Source organism: Ischnura elegans, chromosome 1, assembly GCF_921293095.1.
Source record: "Ischnura elegans chromosome 1, ioIscEleg1.1, whole genome shotgun sequence".
Taxonomy (NCBI): domain Eukaryota; kingdom Metazoa; phylum Arthropoda; class Insecta; order Odonata; family Coenagrionidae; genus Ischnura; species Ischnura elegans.
The window spans coordinates 107526419-107551053 of NC_060246.1; the positions used below are offsets into that span (position 1 = coordinate 107526419).

At 39.5% G+C, this 24635-nt stretch overlaps 1 protein-coding gene across 5 annotated transcripts; it reads right to left on the minus strand.

Annotated features, from left to right (window-relative positions):
* Nucleotides 1-290: 290 nt before the first annotated feature.
* LOC124167781 (probable low-specificity L-threonine aldolase 2) lies at nucleotides 291-24470 on the minus strand. 5 transcript variants are annotated; one of them, XM_046545808.1, is made up of 9 exons: nucleotides 24137-24470; nucleotides 23631-23748; nucleotides 23465-23548; nucleotides 14627-14715; nucleotides 9980-10159; nucleotides 9636-9829; nucleotides 5683-5819; nucleotides 2809-2933; nucleotides 291-952 (listed from the first exon to the last, which is right to left on the minus strand). In XM_046545808.1, exons 1-9 carry the CDS (start codon nucleotides 24161-24163, stop codon nucleotides 791-793), a joined length of 1116 nt encoding a protein of 371 aa, XP_046401764.1. In that variant the 5' UTR covers nucleotides 24164-24470; the 3' UTR covers nucleotides 291-790. The 5 variants fall into 5 exon arrangements, with proteins under 5 accessions (XP_046401764.1, XP_046401773.1, XP_046401756.1 ...); XM_046545817.1 differs by having other exon boundaries at nucleotides 24320-24469; XM_046545800.1 differs by having other exon boundaries at nucleotides 23825-24469.
* Nucleotides 24471-24635: the final 165 nt, after the last annotated feature.

Sequence of the window (24635 nt, forward strand, 5' to 3'; positions counted from 1 at the left end):
CTTACTGATATCCCTGAGTACAATTCCATTAGACAGGAATACTTGCTACAGCTGCTGTGAGAAGAAAATCATTTTAAAATAACCTGCAGAGAATATTTCTTCAATCTCATCTACCAAATATACACTCTTTAGAATTATGCTCCCTTATAATCTTAAAGTGATTATATAAAATCTAAGGACATAACAAAAGACTATTGCAAGTAACTACCTATCTTAAAATTGATGTTCAAGCTTATCGATGCTAAATTTCTTTTTAGGATGAGGGCCATAACATTAAATTAAATGCTCAATAAGAAATTAACACTCTTTATTCCCTGTGCAACATGAGGAATAGATGACTTATTCTCCAATGCTGAAACGATAATTATTAATAACAAACAATGCAATTTGCATCTTTTAAAATATGTAATCATTGAATGACACACAGTCATCATTGTGGTATAAAAATTAAAAACAGGTCTAAAAATCTGATAACAAATTAACATTTCAATAAACAAACACTTACAGAGACCATTATAATATATCAACTGGAAATTTAAACCTATGACCAATGAGAAGCACAGGTTCGTGTGGCTCTTCAAGGGAGATATTTCCTGCCCCAGAGAGAGATGGTTAGCACACCCAAGTGATTTTCACCCTGAATTTATGCCATCCTGAATTTATAACACCCTGCAATATGTACCTCACTTCTCGCCAGCATCCAAAGTCCTCCCAACTTCAAATGGAAAAATGATCTAATACAATGGTCTCAGTCAATCTGTCTCAGTCTCTGGCAATCTTTACAAAACACTCATTCATACTTTTTCATTACATACAGAAGTTTATCAATAGCATCTTGAACATCTTCATCAGTGATTTCATGATACAGAACGAGTCGCATGTAGTTCTTCCTTAATGGTACCATCTTGACAGCAACTTCCTTGCCAAGCACCTTCTTCTCATCCTCATGAACCTTCAGTTACATTTACAAAAGTAAAAGAAAACATTAAATTTAGCATTTCGTAACAACAGACTTTATCAGAATTAAATGATAGAAAAACATACAATTTTGAAAATGAAAATGAGGGACTTGATATTTATACAGATGAGTCAGATTCGTTCTTCAGCTCTTTCTTACAACCGTTAAAATCATGAACAAAACACATGAAAAAAGAACCGATACTGAGATATATAGAGGACAGTCAAAACCAGGTCTTTTGCAGGAAGTACAGGTTTTGCATAAAAATTGTGAAATAACAGGGTTCAAGATCATTAATTAAGTTATCTTAAGGTTTTCTAAAATATTGCTAACTTGACTTTTTATTTTTGCATGACAAAATAGGAGCCAATAAAAGGCCTACTCTTTGCATGCACTTTCCATTCAATTTTAATTTTAATCTTCTGCTTCACCTAATGAGTTTTTTTCTGATCACGGCTACGGATACGGCTAACATCCCATGACTATTTGCGAAGGGTGAACGTTCCGGCCGGCGTGAATACGTACGCAACGAATAAGCCTTGCAGCAAACGTCTGAAATAGGTCTATTAGTTTGACTCAGTTCTTACAAAAAATTTTTTGGCATGATAAACAGCATTGCGCCAAAATATAACCAGCGAAAAATGTATACCATCATCTATTTATTAAAGATTCAATGTGCTATTCGCACTACTCTTTCCAAACTTGAAGTTGACACGTAAATGAATATTAATATATTACGCAATGATGAAGTCATGAACTCAAAAGAGAAGCAGCCACATATATATTCTGAAGATATTTTATGAAAGAAAAAAATGGATTTCCTCAAATTCAGTGATTTTTTTCATGCAGGAATAGTGGTAGAACCAATGGTTTAGAAGCAGCCTTCTGCTACAGCCTTGTGACATCACGGCCAATATTGAACCGATTGAGAACTAGAGTTTGGGCGGCTTGATGTTCCACCTTTGCTCAGCTCTGCAGAACTACTGAGGAATTTTCCCTTGAAATGAGGGAGGAGTAGTAGGCCGTGAGGCATCGCACGTACAGCTAATGTTAGGGACCTTGAAGCTGGGTTGGACGACGTGGAAATGGTAGTCAAAATTCACTCCACAGTCAACTGCCCAAATGGCTATGCAATATGGTAGTTGAATCTCAACAAATAAATACGCGCGTAAGAATTCAATAGCCATGCAACATCCTATGGACCTATTGATAGCTATTGCAAAGTTTTAAGATCAGAAAAATGTATACAGTGAGTGTGTGTGCAGCATCAAGTCATCCGTCACTGGGACTTGATCCGTGGAACCTCTGATTCGAAGCATGATACTTGACCCACTACACCACTGGAACGATTGGATTCTAAGGAAGTCTCAATGCCCAATATGTTGGCTGTGTCCACTATGTCCCGATGAGAGTAGATTCCATTCTAGGTGAATCGAGGGCGAAGCATACTTCGGAGTATATAATATGGCGAAGAATTCGTAGCTGGATCTTTTGCGCCTTGTCATAATGCGACGGGTATGATTATTTCCCCGGTATAAGGGATATATTGCTTTTAAAACTCACGGTTGTATGAGAGCATTACGAGGGCAAAATTTTGGAAGACGAGTAGTTCCTGAACAGGCTGCTCTCAGATGCCAACGAGCTTTGCATTAATTTTTTCCACCACTGTACCATTGTATCCTCGTAACTTCTCTGACTGGTATGAGCCCAACTACTGTACCCCTTTAATCCCAATTAGAGTTATAAGAAGAGTTTCAAAAACAAGAAAATAGAACAAGAAAGTAGTAACATGTAGCACTTTTCCACAGAATATATAAAAACTTAACAGAATGAATTCAGGAAGCACTCACCTTTTCCAAACGTTCACAAAACTCAACTGAGTTAATTCTCGTAGCATCATACCACACAAAAAGGATGTTTGTGTGTAAATTCTCCAAATCCACTTTTATGTATTTACTGTTTGCATCTTGGATAGCTAAAAATAAGTAAATGCCAATAAGCAAATGAAAATATTGCTCCCATGACAAATTTAAGTCACAAAATATGACTGAGGTTTTCAACAATTTACAATTTGAAACAACCCATTCTCTAACAAGGAGAATAATCAGCACATGCAGAAAAATGATTCCTCCGACTCATTTCATTTTACCAGAAAAAAATGGCACGATACACAAGGACTAAAATATTGAGCAAAGGTATATTTCTAATTACCAAGAAACAAACTACAGCCACCATTACAAATGAACAACCAACCAAATACCAGGTAACCAGAGATATATAAAATAATGCAAAATTAGGCTAATATTTCACCAAAAAAGGGAGGAAATTACGCCAATTAAGCACCATATAGTTGAAGCTCAATAGAGCAACAGCTCAAGGGAACTGAGAAATCACTGTTGATAGTGGATTGTTGTAATTACCAAAGCCAGTTATAAATCTATTTTTTTTAATATTTCATACACATTACATTGTTTTTGCTGAGAGGTAAATTTGTTATTGCGATATCAATTTAAAAGATATAGTTGAACATCTTATATACTAATCATTGTATACACTTTCAATTTAACATGAATATTCCACATATGTAACCTATGTTCTCGGATGTCATATGCTGGTGCATTTGGAGGTCCAATTTTAACAGTCTCAGCTTCAGAGAAACGTTCTGAACTGCACATTTATGTGCTCTTAATACCCTGACTTTTTGGATGCTGCACATATCACGACGGCAAATAATGACAATGCTATTTATCTTTATCTTTATTCATCCACGGCGAGGATTGGCCCTCGCGGATGCTGTATATTAAAAGCTATAACTTCCGAAACTGTCCAAAAATCTCACCTATCTCTTTAAATAGTAGTTAAAATGGTGATTAGAGGCTGCAATGGTTAATAGAATGAACGGGATGAAACTTTATGGGAGAATGGGAAGTAAATTCCATGTTAGGCACATTTACAGCAAAATACATGAAGAAGATTGCCCCTATAAATAGTCTACTACTATCTTTCAAAAGAGCTAACTTCAAAGTAGCTGGAATCATTAAACCTAATAACACCAGCATTGAGGCATGAAAAAGAATACTACATACTAACATCAACAACTCTTGGTGGCAATGCATGAGACAGTTTTGAATTTATAGAAAGAAAACTACTAGATTAAGTCCACCCCCGGTTATCTGCTACCTCAGCATATATGTTTCATCAAGGTTCACTCAATCTGGTGCACCCATTTGGTGTAGTGACAACTGGCAAAAGCAGCATGCACTTCTTGGTATGAATACTGACTAACAATGAAAACTACATGATCAGGATAAACATGATTTATAGTTCATAACTATCATGCAAAAGAGATTATTTAATGTCTCTAGTGGACATCGATATGAATGATCATTGATGTCAACTCTATTATTATACTCAGAAATAATAACAGTATATTCATACAACACTAAACACATTTACAGTAGACACTCGCTATTATGAAGTTCACGGGACCGAAAAACCTGAGGTTCACAATAACGAAGTTTGTATGAATGCTTCTTTTAGGAATCGTTGAAAAAAAACAGTATACAGTAAACATGTTTACATTACGTGGAAATATATGTATAAAAAGGAAAACACGTTTCAGTTTCTTAACAGAAGAATGCAGCATGATGCAATCAAGGGTTGATATCTTCCCGAATACAGTAAGTCCGATATACGAACTAGATACGTCCCAAGACTTTGTGTTCCTAAGTTGATAAACCTACAGTCCGGCCACCGAGAGTTGTCCGGGCAGAATGGTCTAGGTTGGGGTAGAGGGCAAGGTTGCCAGGTAAGAAAGGGAAATGCCTACAAAGGGTTCTGTGAAGAAAAGACCCGGAAGGGATGACGAGCGTGAAGGATGCAGAGGATCACTTGGATTGGTGATTTGAAGAAAGGACTTGTTTTGGTGGAGCAGGCTTATTTTGGTGCCCCTTATGCATTTGACAATGTTCTATGACTAGGAGAGGGTGTGAGGTGCGTTTGGGGGACAGCGATTGGCTGTAAACCGTGCTGGCCCAGGGTGATCCACCCCTCCCATTGTCCCGTCATCAGACAACTCTCGCCAGCTGGACTGTATGCAAGGAATCGAGGAGTATGGTTATCCTGCAGAATGCAAAATTCACGCCAGATTCAATCATACTTAGTTCAGATTGTGCCCACAGTGAGAGTTCCTCTAAGCCACACCGCGTAGCATCGGCCAAATCAAAAAGCGCGAAATTCGAAAATTTTGAATGCTCATATCTGTGAAAATTCGTAAATCGAATGTGCGTAGGAAGAGGACTAACTGTATGTCCAATTTATGAGGGGTTATGAGTGGGTCACCATGACTCCTCAGGAATGAAGCTTAGTATATTATGTAGCGTGTAAAATGAATAAAAAACCATAATTGACACTCTTGGGCACAGTACACAAGAAGAACTTAAACGTGGCGCGATTGTTAAAACTTAGCGTAGTGAATAGACACCTAAATGCCATTGCTTGTGCGTGGAACTTTGTAATTAAGTTCATTTTGTAACCGCCACGACCGAGGTTCGTAATTTTGTAAAAACGAAAATTTCGTAATAACGATTCTTTTACTGTAGCTTGGATAGGCCTTTTTGTCAGGACCAACTATTAGCTTCGTAATAATGAGAACTTCGTAATACTGTTGTTCGTATTAATGAGAGTCTACTGTAGCCCTTAAATCCATAAAATGTTTAACTTACCTTTAGCAATTTGGTAAGTATGCTTGTGATCAACTGATAACCGGTCAATCATTGTGTCTAAGGCCACAATTCCTGCAGCAGCCAAGAAACCAGACTGCCGCATTCCTCCACCTAGAGCTTTTCTAGCTCGCCTTGCTCTGGTAAAGAAAAGAAGTGATTTATTTCAAACCTTGAGTAAAAAATGCAAAAGTCAATGGCTGCATTGATGAAATATCAAGAGGCTTAAATGAATTCGAAATTGTAGAATGACTTGATACTCTACCATAGTTTAATAAGGTTAAAAACAAATACCAATATATAAAATTAATCAGAAATCCATCCACCATCGGCAGTACTTCCATTTAAGAAAATTGGAAAAGGGAATGATCTTTTTCAACAAAGTGAGGGGAGATTGAGAATAACTTAGAAAATATCGAAACAGGGATGATTTTTAACCTCTTACTTGGCTATTGGCAATGACTTAAACCCCACATTTTCAATACTTAAAGCTGGAACTCATTCCCAAAGAAGTAGCAAGAAGGCTAAAATTACAATACCAGGAACTAGACATAGGAAAAATGTATAAACTTAATAAAAAGACAGATGCTAGAGAAGAGCTTGTGCAATAGATGGAACAGACCTGATGATTTGCAGAATGCGTTCGGGATAGCAACGGGAATACAGGAATTCGAATGGGAAAATAACAGCAAAACATTACTATTCAAGTCTTGATGTAGCCTTGCTATAAAATGGCCTAACTTTCTTAGGTACCATGAAAAAAACCTTAAATCCGCAGAGAGTTTCTACCCTGCAAAATTCAATCGGCTGAAACTTCATTTCTTGGTTTCCAGGATACCTGCTCTCTTGTTTCGTACTTAAATAAACCAAACAAATGTGAAATTCTGCTTTCTATGTTGCACTGCAATGTGGACATCGATCTAGAAACTGCGAAACCTGAAATGATCCTGAACTACAACCAAGGGAGGTGTCGATTCCGTGGACCAGAAGTGTGTAAATTACTCCCCTTCAAGATGAACACGAAGGTGGACTCTGTAACAATTTCTCCGGTTTTTTATACGGCTACTCTAAGCGACCACGTGATTTTTGCAGCTAATAATATTTTTTTTAATCCATCGAAGACCAAGAATGGAGTTCATGGAAGGTCTCGTGTTAAGCTTTGTAGATGAACATCTGAAGTCCAGGGTGAAAAAAGTAATCTTCCAGGAGACACAAATTCCTGAAGTATCTGCTTCTACATGTAAAGCTAAATGTAGGGCGGGTGATTGTTTTTAACGTGGAAAATATAAAACTTATTATATGGCAAATACACGAATGTTTTCGATTTATATGCAATATTCATTCCACCTGCGTCAAAAAATGTCACGAATGTCATTACAGAGACAGTGATGGTCAATAAGGTTGAAAAATTTACTTTTATTTATAGTCTGTTATTTTTATAATTTTAATGATTGCATTAACGATTTGGCAATATCCATTTCCTTTTTTGTGTATGTTTTTTGACTTGATAGTGTCTAGATTACCGTCTGCAATTCCTTTAGAAAAATTAGTCTCGAGTACTTATCAAGAAATTTACATATAATTATGCGATATTTTGGTTTATAAATGAATGGAAAAAATATTTAGTGCTTTTATTCACTAAAAGTTACCCAAATACGTTAAAACGCCCTCAAATTTGAATGTATATTTGGGAAAGTCAAAAATGTAAAAGTGCGGCAAAAAAGTCGCAAGCGTGCACTGGCACTATACTTGCAGGTAAGTGCACCTAAGGGTTAAAGAGGCAGTAGAAAAGAAAATAGGGGAGGATACGGATATTTAGGACCATAAGCCTTACTACACATGCGTCGAAGATACTGACAAGGATAATCTATAGAAGAACGGAACGAAAAGCAGAAAAGTACTTGGATGAGGACCAATTTGGATTCCGAAAAACAAAGGCACAAGGGAAGCAATATTGGCCCTTAGACTGCTCATAGAGAAGAGAATGGAAAAGAACAAGCCAACGTTCATTGCATTCGTGGACTTAGAAAAGGCTTTTGACAATGTGGATTGGAGCACAATGCTTGGAATCCTAAAGGAAATTGGGGTGCTTTACAATGACAGAAGAATCATCCACACTTTATACAAAAACCAAGTAGCGGTGATAAAATCAGGGCCCAGCTGTGAAGAAGCAAGAATTAGGAAAGGAGTGCGGCAAGGCTGTAAATTGTCACCCCTAATTTTCAACGTTTACGTTGAGAAAGCCCTTTATGAAATCAAAGAAAAGGCATTGGGAGTGAATATCCATGGAGACAAAATTAGCATGCTAAGATTTGCTGATGACATAGCCGTTATAATAGAAACAGACAGATTTGTAAAATATTATGATTAGTATGGGTAGGGTAATGGGTAAATATCAACTGAAAATGAGCACGAAGAAAACCAAGATCTTAGTATGCAGCAGAAGAGAAGAAGTCAGCACTAACATTAAAATAGGGAAGCAAAAACTGATAGAGGTGGATGAATTCAGTTATTTGCGAAGCAAGATAACTAGTGACGGGAGAAGTAAGAAAGAAATTATCAGCAGAATGGCCCAGGCAAAGAGAGCATTCCAACAAAAGAGAGACCTGCTTACATTTATAAGAACCTATATTTGGAGTATGCTCCTATACGGAAGTGAGGCATGGACAATGACCGCAGCGGAGAAAGCAAGGATAGAGGCCTTTGAAATGTGGTGCTACAGAAGAATGATGAAAATCAAATGGATCGACCGAGTTAGTAACGAGGAAGTCCTAAGAAGGGTAGGAGAGAAGAGAAGCCTCATGAAAACTTTAACAAGAAGACGGAATAACCTTATAGGCCACATCTTGAGACATGATGGCCTGATGAAGACAATCGTTGAGGGACAAGTGGAAGGCAAGAAAGGAAAAGGAAGACCTCGAACAAAATACAGTGCAACCTCGATATAACGACACCCCACGGTACACTAATAAACACTCGCTATAGCGAATTGTCGCTTTACCGGAGGTGGAGCAAATAATAGCCAATATACCTGTTGCGAACAGATATACAGGAGCAGGAGTGGTGCGGCAATAGATAAACATCTATCCGATAAACGTAAGCATAAATCCAGACGAAAGGCGATGTGTTTTTGCATCACTAAATTTCCTTACTCAAATAACGACTAACTGTTCAAACAATTTATAAGCGCCGCATTGAATAAAAATCGTGCAAAGCATTGTTTCGTCAATCGTTATATTTATCGAACGACAGTTTACCACATAAATTTGAGACTGAGCACTCCATTAACTTCATTTCTAACAGATCGCTAGCAATTACAGAGGTTAAGGAGTCTTGATGAAAGTCTTCCGGCGGTGAAACCCTCGCTATGGCGAGAGCCAACACCGAAAGGGTCTCTTAAAAACGAATTTTTTAACACACTTATTATAGGGTCAATTGACGGTGCATCGGCTATCTCTCGTTATATCGGGGGTGTCGCTATAGCCCGTACTCGCTTTAACGAGGTTCCACTGTATATGGAACAAGTAAAGAAGGATGTGAAAGAGAAGAAATACGTAGGTGTGAAAAGATTAGCTGATAGGAGAACTGAGTGGAGAGCTGCGTCAAGCCAATCCTAGGATTGTTGACCATTGATGATGATGAATGAAAGTAAATTTGATTTTGAACAAGAAAGTTAAACAGAGAAAAATTAATCATAGGAATCCAAGAATATCACAGTGTATATCAAGTCCATGGGCTGGAAATCAGCGGGAGGGGACTGACAACTTACTTTATCACAACCTTACTTTGTCATGGGTTTTTGGTGACTTTGAATCAGAAGCTCTCAGTATTTATATCACCAGAAAGGAATAGGGTCATGAAGCATTTGAAGGAATGGCATTCAATAGAAAATCATAACAGTAGGCCTTCCAGTCTTAACCATTACACATGCTAAGGGCAATGAAGAGTAAACTCACTCATAGATAAATGTCTTAGATCCTACCAGAACAGATCCCACAGGTGCTCCAAGGCTCTTACTGAGACAAAATGTTACAGATGAAAAGTTTTTCACGATTGTAGAGGCTGGGACACCCAGATAAACTGCAGCATTGAATAGCCGAGCTCCATCCATGTGGAGTGGAATTTTCAACGAAGCGGCCACCTCTGCCAACTAAAATGAAAACGAGACAAAGCTACAGGATAAACATATAACTTTTGCCAACTCAGCTAAGCATTCAAAAAACCTTTGGACTTCTCTGTCATGATTAATATGCATGGGTTACATTCATGATATTCTCATGGCTTTTTCAAGCAAACGTACCTCATCCAGCCACTTTAGTGGTATGACTTTTCCACCACAAATGTTATGAGTGTTTTCCACTATGATAAGAGATGACGTTGGTTCATGAATATCCCTAGTCCTCACTTTGGACTTCATAACCTCAATGTCAAAGGTACCATCAGGATGATTGGGCAAAGTACACAAGGAAACCCCAGCAATCTGAAATTATAATATGATTTATTACTAATTACCGCCCATAAGTAAACAGACAGAGTTCTTGTTTTAAATGAGATAATTACTGCAGGCATCTTATACCAAGTGCACTAAGTCTTCAACTTGCTAACTATGCGTCAAAAATACAAACATACATGTACCATTGAGAAGTCCAAAAAAGGAATTTCAATGCTCCCAAAGTTCTCAATGGTGACTCCAAATATGATATTGGGCATTTGCATCTCCATATGAAAGAACGTAAAAATAAGGACAACCAACTACTTTTAACCATATACTTCAGGGACACGCATTTTAAAATATTACAAAGGCTGAGTGTGCCATCATCTTCACTTTCTACCCTGGAAGACAATGGCACACTGAGCCTAAGAAACTTTGGGACCAGTAACCCAAAAACCACATGTTCGGAAACCCAAGAATTATTCCTCCAAAGTTATTACAGGTTTAATGCTCCATTCTAGATGCTGCATAGAAACTGTTAAGAAAGTTGTACTTCCAAATGATAGAATTTCTACAGTGAGACATTAAAACACAATGCTCTTGCCAATCCTACCCAAGACCCAAGCCTTGATGAGACATTAGGCTGGAGTCTCACATCCCAGCAACATAAGCAAGAGTCCATACGGAAAAGGCTGAATCAATGTAAATCTAAACGTCTGTTATTTGGAAAAATTTCTTATAGAAAATCAGTGTCCTCACCATAAAATTCTTATCCTTTTAGTCTTTTGAACTCCAATGTCAAATTTCATCTCCATTGGATCCTGTTAACCCATGCAGATTTGGAAACCATAATTGAATGGGCATTTGAATGGAAAATTGGGATTTAATGGTTCATTTTAGTTTAGATAAAGATAAATTATAAAAACCAAGTAGCTGTGATTAAATGTGGACCAAACGGTGCAGAAGCAAGAATAAGAAAAGGGGTGAGACAAGGTTGTGCGCTTTCCCCCTTAATTTTTAATGCTTACATAGAGAAAGCCATCAATGAAATCAAGGAGAAAGCTTCGGGTGTCAATATATACGGAGAAAAAATTAGCATGCTGCGATTTGCTGACAACATAGCAGTCATAGCCGAGACAGAGAAGGATTTAAAGAAGACGTTGACAAAGCTGGAAAGGACAATGGCCAGATATCAGCTGAAAATCAACAAAAAGAAGACTAAGATATTAGTGTGCAGCAAAAGAGAGGAGGCTAAAACAAACATCAACCTAGGAAAGCATAAACTTGAAGAGGTGAACGAGTTTTCTTGCCTGGGAAGCCGAATTACCAGCGATGGACAGAGCAATAAAGAAATACAGTGGAACCCCGATTTATCGTTCCCGCATTCATCGTTTTCCCGCATTCATCGTTCGCCGCTCCTGGTCCCAAATTAAGTTTCATAAAGACAATGTAATTTTTTCCCGCATCTATCGTTCCCCGAAGTATCGTTTTCCCGCATTTATCGTTTGAAGATCGCGGTCCCGTCGAATAATTTTCCCGCATTCATCGTTTGATAAAAATGAGACGAAGTGTTTACTACGTGTTATTTATGGCTAATTACGACAGACACATAGTTTGAATCTTCCCCAGGACATTGAAATGCGATAGGGAGAAGCAGAGTGCCGTGGGATAGTTACATAAGCGCATTTCCCAAGATTCGGTATCCCCCCTCCCCGGTTGAAGCTTTCTTCTTCTCCGAAAAAAAAAGGTCCCAGCTCGAGCAGGGATCGTATTACGACGACCTTAGCTTCGAAAGAAAATATCAAGTTACTCGAGAACAAAAGAAACCTTTTTCACGCCTCCCCCTCTCTCGACCGCTAACTTTTTTTTAGCCGACTCGCTTCAAAGGTGGAGGTCAACTGCTGCATGAATCACCTATTAGCCCAAAAGGTATCTAAAAATGAATTTCGGCAATTGGTATTATACTTTTATTATATTGAGATATTAGTGATGTGCACGTAATTTAGTAAAGATTGATACCAAACACGACGTATTTCTAACGTTATTTAAGCATTTTAAGCAAGGAAATAGTTGGAATAATACGATGGTGATTTCTGGCGAATATGTACCGATATCCTCGCAGCTGATAGTGAGCTTCACGGAAGTTGATGCGATTTTTTTCGAAAACAATTACGAGTCTGGTTACAATTTACGAGTTATGCTACAAGTTTTACTTGTCTGAGTTGCTAACGAAGCGATGTCTTCTCAGGATATTTTGTTTCTCTCGACTAGCAATCTGAATTCATCTGCTCATCTAGAGCTACGCTACTTATTGTTAGAAATGAGTGGGTAAGTTGCCTTCTCTATAGGATAAAAAATTTAATTGCACAGTCATATGGTCATGCTTCACCCTCTGCAGTAAGCTCTGCCTACGCCGTACGCGATAGCATTAGTGCCGAACTTCACCTCGTACGAGTGGTTCCGTACTTTCCGGGGTGGGTTGACTTAAAACTAGCGAGTGTTTTCCGTGTGGGTTCAATGGAGTCCGGTTTCATTTTTATTAGTTTTATTCTTATTCGTTTTCGGACCATGGCCCTTCCGAAGATACAAGTGAGAACTTTAAAAGATGGACTCAAAATAATTGATGATGAAGAAAAAAATCCGGGCTAGAATGCGTGAATATTGCAGAACGCCTCGGTTTGTCCGGTAGCACATCACGGCAGGGGTGGGGGTAGAGCGAGATCCCAGGTGAAAACAAGAAGTGGGATGAAGCCGAGGATCAGGTGGGCGTGCCGCTGACGATTAACGCCACATTGCCTCAATCATATTAAAAATTTCATTGCTAGAAAGGAACATTTCCAATAATAAACTATTTTTGGCCTTCTTGATCCATCTCATAACCAATCACTGCGACGGCGAAATCAGTTGTTTGAGGCATAACACGCACATTTCTCGCGTAAATACGTGTACTTGAAATGGCATTTGATGGATAAGAATGTTTACAGTGAAATAGCAGTGAAAATTCCGAGTTGAGTTCTAAAATTTTTTAGCAAGGCGGCTTGTTCCCTTAGGATATTAGAAAGAGAGATAAGTCGAATCAACAATATGACCTAAGTTTTTCGATAAAGTAATAATATTCCTGAAATCAGCTGAAATCTCGTTTGAATCCATTAATGAATGTCATAATTCGCAAAAATCCAGCGGATCCTGGGACATAGGCAACCCGGACAACCATTCCCGCATTTATCGTTTTCCCGCATTCATCGTTCTTTTCATCCATCCCCCTGAAAAACGACAGATCGAGGTTCCACTGTACAAAGTAGAATAGCGCAGGCGAAGAGGGCTTTATACAAAAAGAAGAATCTTCTTACAGCTGAAAATACCAGCATAGAAGTAAGGAAACAATTCATCAGATGCTACATATGGAGTATGTTTCTCTATGGAAGCGAGGCTTGGACGTTGACAGCAGCAGTGAAGTCAAGAGTGGAAGCATTCGAAATGTGGTGCTACCGAAGAATGATGAAGATAAAATGGATCAACCGTGTGAGTAACGAGGAAGTGCTAATAAGAGTGGGAGAAAAGAGAAACCTCCTAAAAACCTTATGCAGAAGAAGGGACAACTTAGTTGGTTACATTTTGAGGCACGATGGTCTGATGAAGACAATCGTTGAAGGACTAGTGGAAGGGAAGAAGGGCAAGGGACGGCCCCGAATGAGTTATATAGGACAGGTTATATAGGATGTAATAGAGAAGAAATATGTAGCTATGAAAAGATTAGAGGATAGGAGAGAGAAATGGAGAGCTGCGTCAAACCAATCTTAGGATTGTTGACTAATGATGATGATGAATTGTAACTATGTCCAATAAAATAGGATGTCCTGATAATCTACAAGGTAAATAGATAATACCACCTCATTGCCACAATCTCCTTTTATTACAAACCCTTTCAGCACAGTTTTTATTTTAGCTTACGTCAGATTAAGGAGATAAGGAATATGATTTTGAATAAGCACAGGTACAAACACACTGAATTTGAAGCAATTCAGCACAGGGTACAACACACACCTCAATATATTTTTTCTCTCAGTTTTCTGGATTCCTAGGTAAATATTTTGTTTTTCCATAGTCTTATTAACATGAATTCCAAACCTCTTGATTGAAATTCATTCCAAACCAATAACCTACAATAGCTTAAGTACTCCAGATTTTAACCACAATGCGCACCATGCGCATTGAAAAAAACTGAGGAACAAAAATGTGCAGAAAATATGTGAAAACTAGGGCCACTATTTGCCCAAGTCAAGCATAAGGATGACAAAGGCACCATCTGTTCTATAGGTGAACTTTTAAAATTTTCAAGGTTTTTCAGAAAAATAAAAAATCGTATAATTGCCACCAATTAAGATTGCCCCAATACTCCAGATTTCTGCAGGAATCTATGTTACCAAACACCCTTTTAATTATACCCTAAGGGATGAAGGGTATAATTCTGACACTAATCTTTCATCATTCACCCAATTTAAAAATAAAACTAACCTGAGCAGCACCACCTTGTTCATACAAAACCGTATGAGTGAGATCACCTAAGATCACCTCTGAGCCACGCCTTGTACAGTGAACCATGACTGACATAGAAGAGTCAAAAATTTCAGCCATTAGTAACAATCTATTAAAATAAAAAAAACAAAACCATCATTAATAAAGAAAAAAGAGCAAGCATTAGTAACAAGTCCAGCTTCAAATTTCTTATATTCACCATTGGATTAGTAAGCTTTTTTTTATACAATGTATAGCACATTACCATTTCTGTTTCCCAATATGTATAAGGTGAAGGGGAGGCAAAAATAGTTCGCATCGAATCTATACTGGTGTGAAAAAGCAGTGCTCAGGTGGTTATGACAGAGAGAAGGAAGAAAGAGGAATTGTTGACTGCCAATTTCCAGCTTACTCAAGACTTCTGAGAGTGACTGGAGTGATGCAAATGGCTAATTGAATGATAAATTGAAGGGTAAACAACACCTACAGAGGAAGCTTTGAGAAACATGCTTGAATATTTTATTTTCAACTCGCTAATTATGAAATCACCAGGCTGAAGAAACTAATTTAATTTATGTCTTATAAAACGGCACCCCATAAAAAAATTATGGAGACAAAAAATTTCACACACAAAAATTACCTCGTAGCAGGTAAATACATAACAGCCCAAAATCAGATTATTTAAACTATTCTGCAGCAATTAGTGCTAAGACAAAAAAATTTCATCCAAACACAAAACTTCAATACCAAAAATACAGTTATTAAAATTGTTCAAGTTCTGGAAGGCTACTGAATTCAGGGCATTCCTGCTCTATTACAGACGTTGAGTTTTGGAAAATGTATTACCAACAGAAGTTTACTCCCACTTCTTGTCACTTAGTAGTGCAATATACATTTTATGTAGCGACAGAAGTTCAGAGCCAACTTGGTTTAAAGTTTGCCAGAGAAATGCTTCATCAGTTTGTTGAAGATATTCCTATTTTGTATGGGCCTGAGGCCATGGTGTACAATGAACAGTGGAACAGCGTTAAAGCGAGTACGGGCTATTGCGAGACCCCTGCCATTACGAGTGATAGCTGGAGCACCGTCAATTGACCCTATGATTAGCATGTTAAAATAATTGTTTTTACGAGGCTCTTTTAGTGTTGGCACTCGCCATAGTGAAAGTTTCCATTGCCAGAAAACCTACTCCAAGAGTCCCTAACCTCTGTAACTGCTGGTAATCTTTTAGAAATGAAGCTGTTAGAAATGAAGTTAACATGGAGTGCTCAGTCTCAAATTCATGTGGTAAAACGTCGTTTGATAAATAAGTAATTCATTTAGGTAAAAATACTGTGGTATTGACATTCGCAAGTTTTTGATCCTATTTCGTTCCTCAGGCAGTAGAAAGCAGTCGACAGCATACCCACACGTCCGTGATTTGCGTGAATACAGCATTTGAGGGTAGACACCACGGCCAAAAAACGCCGAACATGTCTAAGCGAGAAAATGAAAATAATGGAGCAGTACAAGAGTGGCATCATTATTTTATCTTCCTATTTTCTCTTCACATTTAAAAAAACAACAAAAGCGCCCGAGGAATGAAGAACATGAAGAGTTATAAGGAGCTTTGTTCAGGTGGTTTTGCCCACTTCAATCTGTCGGAACTACTGAGAAAGGGCTATGCTTAAGGCAAAAGTGGAGTATTCCAGCGATAGATTGAGAATCGAGAACTACAAGTGTTCCGAAGGTTGGTTATACTAATTTAAAGCTTGAAAGCACTATCCTCCTTCATAATTGCTGGTGATGCCAACGGTGTAAACAAGAAGCAGTGGAAGAAAGGACTCGGATCCTAGCGAAATATCTTAGAAAGTATTCCTCCCGTGGTATAATGCAAATGAAATATGGAACTCTTTTACAACCTACTCCCTAGCAGCACGGGTGTTTCTCGCAATGATACTTCTAGTTGCAGGTACAGCGCTGTTAGCGATGACATATGTGAAATGTTGATGCTGTGCTTTTATTTTATTTAAAAAATTCTACATTCCCTTTTCATGTTTTGCAGTCATTATTCAGAATGTCAAATCACTAAATTCATACTTGTGAAGTTTTGTTGGCCTTCGAGTCCTTAAGATGCATATACTTTTTCATTTCTATATTGCATATCTTATCCATGCATATTATGTATATTAGTCGCAATTTCTTGCAGCTTGCTTTCGTTTTACTTAAGTGACATCAGCATAATATCTGCATCATATTTATTGCAAAATAATTTCAAGTTAATATCTTTCCTTATGTTACCAATTTTAATTCAAATCGTTTTTATTGGAGTGCCATGGATACACCCAATGTATTCTTTCAATAATGTGACGTGTATGTTATAGAAAACCCTCAATAACTCCACTCACAAGTTGTCATGGAAAAATGACCAACAATGGGTGGTTGCTGATGTTTTGGGAGGAAAGCGAGAACACGGAAGTTCATAGAATCTTTTGTACTTAAGAAGAATAAAGAAGTGAAAAAAAAACAGTAAGTAGTGATAAAATACTTAATTCTATCGCTACAATACGATAAATGTCACAGGCATAACACTCAAAATGGAACTTTGCCAATATTAATTCAAATGGTTTTTGTTGGAGTTCCATGGATACACTCAATATTGTGACCAATCCGGTGTTCGCTCCGGCACTGCTAGCGCCAGCGGTCGGAATAGGAACAAGGAGCAGTTCACGAAACCTGGGGAAGACGAACGGCGGACAGAGAGGCAGACGGAGAAGGTGCACGCGGACGGACGGAGGAGAGGTTATTCACGGAAGAGTTGGGCACCTGAACGCCTCCCGGGATTTTGTTCTTTCCTTCTGTTGTTCAGGCTTATAAGAGTCTGGTTGCTTGTATTTAGTGTGGAATTTAATATAACCAAATTGAAAAGTGGAGTCTCTTTCATTCCACAATTTTTCTCACCAACGACCGCAGGCAACCCACGAACCCAACCCGAGAGAGAGAGAGAGGAGTCTGGTTACATTTGGCGCCCAACTCGCGGCCGAAACCGGTACGTTTCTAAATCTTTATTTTGTGAAATCTTCTTTAATTTACTGTGAAAACGGCACGAAATTTTGGCTCATCGGTGGTGTAGGCACCAATTAGCATAGGATTTGAATGTCCCATCCAAATGCTACCTTTTTCCACGGCCCAAACCCATAACCTGTAGTGAAGTCTCCCTGACGGGCCTCTGGGAGTGAAGTAATTGTTTTACCTATCCTTTTTTATTTTGGTGGGGTAAATTAGATTAGGCTGAGATTCGTGCGTAGTCGTGCCGTTCCGTTAGTGTTATTCAGTGCTGGCAATGGCCACGTATCGGGGAAGAAGGGAGGAATCATCGGACGATGATACTTTTAGTTCACCGCACCAAATCAGTACGGCGTTAAAAAAGATGTCACTTGAAGACCACGTGTCTACCCCCGTGGTCACGGGCACGCGCGTCGAGGACGGGCAACAGGCCATCCACGCACAAGGCGTAGACCGCGAACTAAAAGATTTACTCGTAAGTGTATTGAATAATCAGACCACATTAATCCGGGGTATCAGGGATGAAGTGATAAGAAGTTCTGATAGAGTCACGTCCGAAATGGTCTCACAAAGTGAGAGGTTGCACGGTATTAGCATGCGATTGAATGAGACGGACCGTGGGAATGTAGTAGAGGGAGAGAATAGGAACGAGATAGGATGGAATTTGAATCAGCCCTTATTTGTGCCTCCACCGAACTGTCTCTCTAGACCCACGTTTCGAGCCCGGCATTTTGAGCATCCCGTAAGTTTTATTCGCTAAGTTGAGGAATATATATGTTTTTATTCCATTCCTACGCGGCAAAGTGTGATTCTGGCAACAAATATGCTTGAGGGAGCCGCGAAAGACTGGGTAGATACGCTATATCCTCCGCTAGAAGATTTTCATGATTTCAAAACGAGGTTTTTGGAACGATTTTGGAATCGGGAAGCTCAATTTCAGCATAAATTAAAGCTGTTAACTGGATCATTCGACATACATCGACATGGCCGAATGTCTGATTATTTTATGGAACAGGTTAGAGCTGCTAAACTTTGTGAACCGCCGATGGAGGACGACGAAATCATTTATTCTGTCGCAAGGCATTTCCACCCCACAATTCAAAATTTGATATACACGGCAGGAGAGTTGACCATTAATAAAATGAGGGATCTCTTAAGCTATTATGATACCACAAGTGCAATGCATCCCGAGGGGCCACGTGGGTCGGACGGCCATCAGCCATATCGTGGATCACTTCAAACGAGCGAATCTCATTCAAATCCATCCCGCAATTGGTATAATACGCGAATGGGCGAGGGTGCGAGGGGAAACAACCGTTTCACCGCTCGCAAGGACGACCCAAACCGCCCGCGCAGTGAAACTGGGTGTATTCCTCGGCAGAATGACATTTCAACACGGGGTAGGGGCGTGAGGGACCCTGTAGATTTAAACTAAACCCGTTTGGATTGCCCAGATCCCCAATGCCAAACGATGACTTAAAGGCGGATCTACCAACCATGCTATCTTTTCAGCTGGAGGGAGACCCCTACGATGATTTAATATGGGAGAGAGAACGCGAACCTGAAGTGCTTAAATGTCCTACGATGGAAGTTGAATGCTATGGAACGAACGTAGAAGCTTTGTTAGACACGGGTAGTTCGATCTCCGCAATATCAGAGGAGTTATGGGTGGAACTCTCGTCAAAAAGAAACGACATTCCTCTCTTTCCCATGTGTAAGTCGCACATAATTTGCGCGAACGGTAAAAAATCGATGCCGATTCGAAAACAGGTGTTACTCCCATTGCGGATTGAAAACCGAGAAATCGAAGTTGTTTGTTTAGTAATCAATCACTTGATACGACCTTTAATTTTGGGAGTAGATTTTTTGTCCAAGTTTCGCGTTGGAATTGATTTCCAGGATAATGGGGTAGACATTAAAATCCCCTCTGACGAGTTCGCAGAAGCATGCGCCGTAAAAACTGTCGAATCATTTAAGGAAAAGCTCAACGTCATCCAAGACGAAGGGATGCCGTTGAATATAAAAAATCCGAAGCCTAGCGGGGACGGCCGTGTTGAAGGAACGCTCAATGAACTCCTCGAGGAGTTCGAAAATCTATTTTCAGAAAAACCGGGGTTGGTTCCCAATTTCTTCCACAGGATCCGAGTGCGGGACCAAACTCCCTTTCGTTGCAAGGGGTATCCGATCCCTTATCGCTATCGCGAAGCTGTGGATGAACAGATCAGAAATATGCTTAAGGGAGGGATAATAGAAAGAGCTCAGAGCCCGTATTCAAATCCCCTAATGATCGTGAAAAAGAAGGACGGTGGCGTGCGGCTCTGCCTCGACGCTCGATTACTAAACAGCAAGACAATTCCAGATCGGGACGAACCTCCTAACATTGAAGAGTTATTGTTAAAATTTAATGGCATTAAATATTTTTCATGTATTGATTTTACCTCAGCATATTGGCAGCTCCAGCTTCACCCCGATGATCGTAAATACACCGCGTTTCTATACAACTCGTGCACTTACGTGTTTTGTCGCGTGCCGTTTGGACTAAAAAATAGTGGCGCGGCATTGATAAGGTGCATAAATGAAATTTTGCATCCAGACTTGTCGGGGTTTGTAACACCTTATATAGACGATTTGTTGATTGCCTCGCCGGATTTAGAATCTCATGTCGATCACGTACGGCGAGTTTTTGAGCGTCTTCAGAGCTTTAATATGACATTGAATCAAAATAAATCTAGATTTTTTTGTGACGAGATTCCTTTCTTGGGGTTTATATTATCCTCAAAAGGGGTTAGACCCGACCCGTGTAAGATTCAAGCCATTCAGATGTACGAGGCACCGAGAAACGTTAAGCAGTTGAAAGGATTTCTAGGATTATGCAATTGGTACAACAGGTTTTGCGACCATTATGCCTTTCTGGTACAACCCTTGTTGGAACTATTAAAAAGGGACAGTAAGTGGCGATGGGACGCGAAAATGCAAGCTAATTTTGATCAAGTGAAGAAGAGATTTCTTGAATATGTGATTTTAAAATATCCTGATTTAAATAAGCCAATGTTTTTAAGAACAGACAGTAGTGGGTACGGAGTTGGAGCAGTTCTTTCGCAAATAGACGAAGTCGGAGAGGAAAAAGTAATCTCGTTTATCAGTCGCACATTGAAGGGGGCAGAGTTAGTCTACTCAACTACTGAAAAGGAGGCTTTGGCAGTCGTTTGGTCTCTCAGAAAGTTGCGATTTATTGTCGCGGGGGCCCAACTGACAATCATTACTGACCACCGAGCTTTAATTTTCCTCCTGAAATGCCATTTGGGCAACAATAGACTAGCTCGGTGGGCTTTGGCGATCCAAGAGTTTGACCTACAGATAGAATATCAGGCGGGTAAGCAGAACTTTGTTGCCGACTGGTTAAGTAGGCAGCCCATATGTAAGAATTCGGTGGTGGAACACGAGACGAATCGGTATTTTGTGGCGGTATTAGAAATGAAAATTTCTGAATCACCCGAGAGGGATTTGAAAAATGTTGCAGAAAATCAGAGGGTCGACGTCGAAACTCAGGCAGTTTACTTATACCTGAGCCATGGAATTATCAACCCAGATGTAAATGCGCAAGGGATTGTGAGGGAAGCCAAATTGTGTAAATTAGTTAACGGCGTATTATTGCGTGTAGTCGGAAAAAGACGAGATTTGTGGAAGATATGGCTACCCCGCTGTATACAGAATAAGTTTGTATGGTTTTTGCATACCACGTACGGGCATTTTGGCGCATCTAAAGTACTATCCCTAGCGCAGGAGCGGTGCTTTTGGAAAGACATCGGCGACAGAGCGCCAGCGGTCGGAATAGGAACAAGGAGCAGTTCACGAAACCTGGGGAAGACGAACAGCGGACAGAGAGGCAGACGGAGAAGGTGCACGCGGACGGACGGAGGAGAGGTTATTCACGGAAGAGTCGGGCACCTGAAAGCCTCCCGGGATTTTGTTCTTTCCTTCTGTTGTTCAGGCTTATAAGAGTCTGGTTGCTTGTATTTAGTGTGGAATTTAATATAACCAAATTGAAAAGTGGAGTCTCTTTCATTCCACAATTTTTCTCACCAACGACCGCAGGCAACCCACGAACCCAACCCGAGAGAGAGAGAGAGGAGTCTGGTTACAATATATTCTTTCAATGATGTCGCGGGCGTAACACTCAAAATGGAACTTTTTTGAAACATTGGAAATTTTAATCACATCATTAAGAATGTTTAGCAGACTTTTTAGTGTAGATAATGAAGATATTACATTAGATAATAGAAAAAGGCTTCCAAGTCAGGATCGTTCTACCACCTGCAGAAACAAATGCGATGCATTATTTCACTTAACTACCGCAAAATGTACAGGAACAATAAAAATACACTAATGTGAGCATTTGAGGCATTAACCCGTGATACTGCGTTTTATCAGCAAAAGTTTGTATAATTTGTACAAACTAAGTATGATTGACCGCAAACCAATGCCGCTGGTAGGGTTATAAACCCCGAAAGGAGGGAGCCCAACTACCCTTGGAGTCCGATATAATGTAGAGTCCCTGCTAGGAAGGGTCGAAAAAGGTTGGTGCTAAGAGTATGTGATTATGTGACACCCTTCTTAACGAATGTCCTGCAAAAATGCTCCATACAGACAGGACATAAGAATCTCTTGGGTGTTAAGATTTCTATGAAATGTATAATTTCGTATATTCACAGACAATGCCGTTTTTTTAATCAACAGAAAAAAGTATCTATGTACTTTTTTGTAGTCAAGGGCTTGTTGTTTTACTTTGTTGTGAGTCTTTTTACAAATGGTTGAGAATAAAACTTGGAGTAGATAGTGGATCCTGATTTTTCCGGACTAACTGCCGAAGCTTGTATAGTTGCACGAAGACTTTGTCCACTGGTTACCGAAATAATATTTTTTATCATTGGGGATCAGTATTAGTATCATGCTAAGGCGAGAACTCCACCGTCTCGAAAGGGTTAAGTGTATCCGATATAAATCCTGTTCCAATATATGAGTATACAATTGGTTTATTGGCTCTTACATGCTCCACCTCTCGTAAAACAACAATTCACTATAGCAAGAGTTTATTTGAGCACCGTGGGGGGCTCATTTTATTGAGGTTTCGCTGTACCATATAGTCAAATGAGGGTATTTTATTAGCAGTTTTGTATTTCTCCTTTAAACTAAAGGCTTGTAATCTGTGGAGTCTCAATAAAAAGGTTCTATATAATACGAAGTAGTTCAATTTTTTAATTTCAATTCCACAGGAAAATGTATAACCTATGGAATTATATATAATAGGAAATCCAAATCACAACAGGCAACATGTTGTAAAGGCCGCTATACATCTGCAAATGATTTCATTCGCATGATCATTCACAGTGTATGATGGGGTAATTCGCAAATGAATCTTCATGCACATGATTATTCAGTGAAAATTAGAACATGTTCTATTTTGCTCGCATGATCCTGTGAATGATCATGTGATCATTCACCGTGTATAGCGGAATTAAGAATGTTGGCTGAATGTTATTCGTTGGTAGTCCCAGAGTTGGGCCAATTAAATCATTGTTGAGTTCATGTTGTGGTTTTCCGTTAGACCATCGTTGGAAAATTGTTGGTTGGGAAAACGTTGGGCAGAGTGCCAATCCGTAAATTAGGCCAACCATGGACAAAAACCCTCAGCCAACGTTGGGCCAACAGTTAAAGAGTTACTAGGGTAGGATAACTCCACACTAAGGAAAAATTAAAGGCCTCAACAATGATTTGTCGTGCCACTTTACTTACTTGAAATGAGGTTTCCCATAGTTCCGCTAGGCAAAAAGAGTCCAGCTTCTTTTCCCAACAGACTAGCCGCTTTTCTCTCCAACTCTAGGCCATAAAAATATTTCGATCATAAGTACATTCAAAATTAATACTTAATGAACTGAGAAAAAAGGAATGAAAATTTCACCGTTAACAGTAGGATCCTCCCCGTAAACATCATCACCCACGGAAGCTTCGAACATAGCTTGCCTCATTAGCTGGGTGGGCCTGCTGATGGTGTCGCTTCTGAGATCAACTATCTTGGCCTAAAAAACAATGATGCGTTACAGATACAAAAACACCAATCACCTCGATAACATCACTGAAAAATAAGCCACATACCATACTATTGTTAGCAGAGGAATCGGTTTCAACTTTATAATACCAGCTACCAGTTGAGGATGTGATGCACTTAAATGAACTTCTGGAAGCGGATCGCGGGACAAGCCTCAAGATGTGACCCAAAGTAATAAGCATAACAGCGAAGTCTTAAATAGGATATTAGTAATTAAAGTAGGTACTCCAAAGACAGGCCTTAAAGACTTATACGACGCATCCACATCGCGTACACACAAGCTACATCAACTGGATTCAACGATGAGATAGATTATCACGGGAGGTGAATACCACACAAAACCTCCAGACGATACGCACACCAAGATTCAATTGGTTGTTAACCATCCTTCAAGGCCGAGGCCAGATCTCCTCCGTCTCCTCAGATGATTGGCATCGTTCGGCGCGGAGATAATCATAGCATGAATGCACGATGGGGCGATCGCAACACTCAAGAGGCACTCATATAGGATTTCTATTATCACAGAAAATTCGCAAACGTACCTCCATATTTAATTTATAAAACCCTTGCCGGTAAAAAATTCGTCGATATTAATTTAAACGCCACATTCTGCGTATCATCGCAAGCGTTCCACTAGTCGCGCGCACCAACGCACGTGTTCACAAGCCAAGGCCGAGGTAGATGTTTTGTCGGTCGCATCGTCGCATTTTTTTGTTGACGCATTTCGACGTTTCGACATTCTTTTTAAAATATGCGCGGGTGGTGGAGTTGCCGGGGTGTGTTGCGGCCTCTGTGAATTGGTAGGGGCTGAGTAAATATCGATGGATTCACATTTTTCACTGAGATAATAGCCATTTA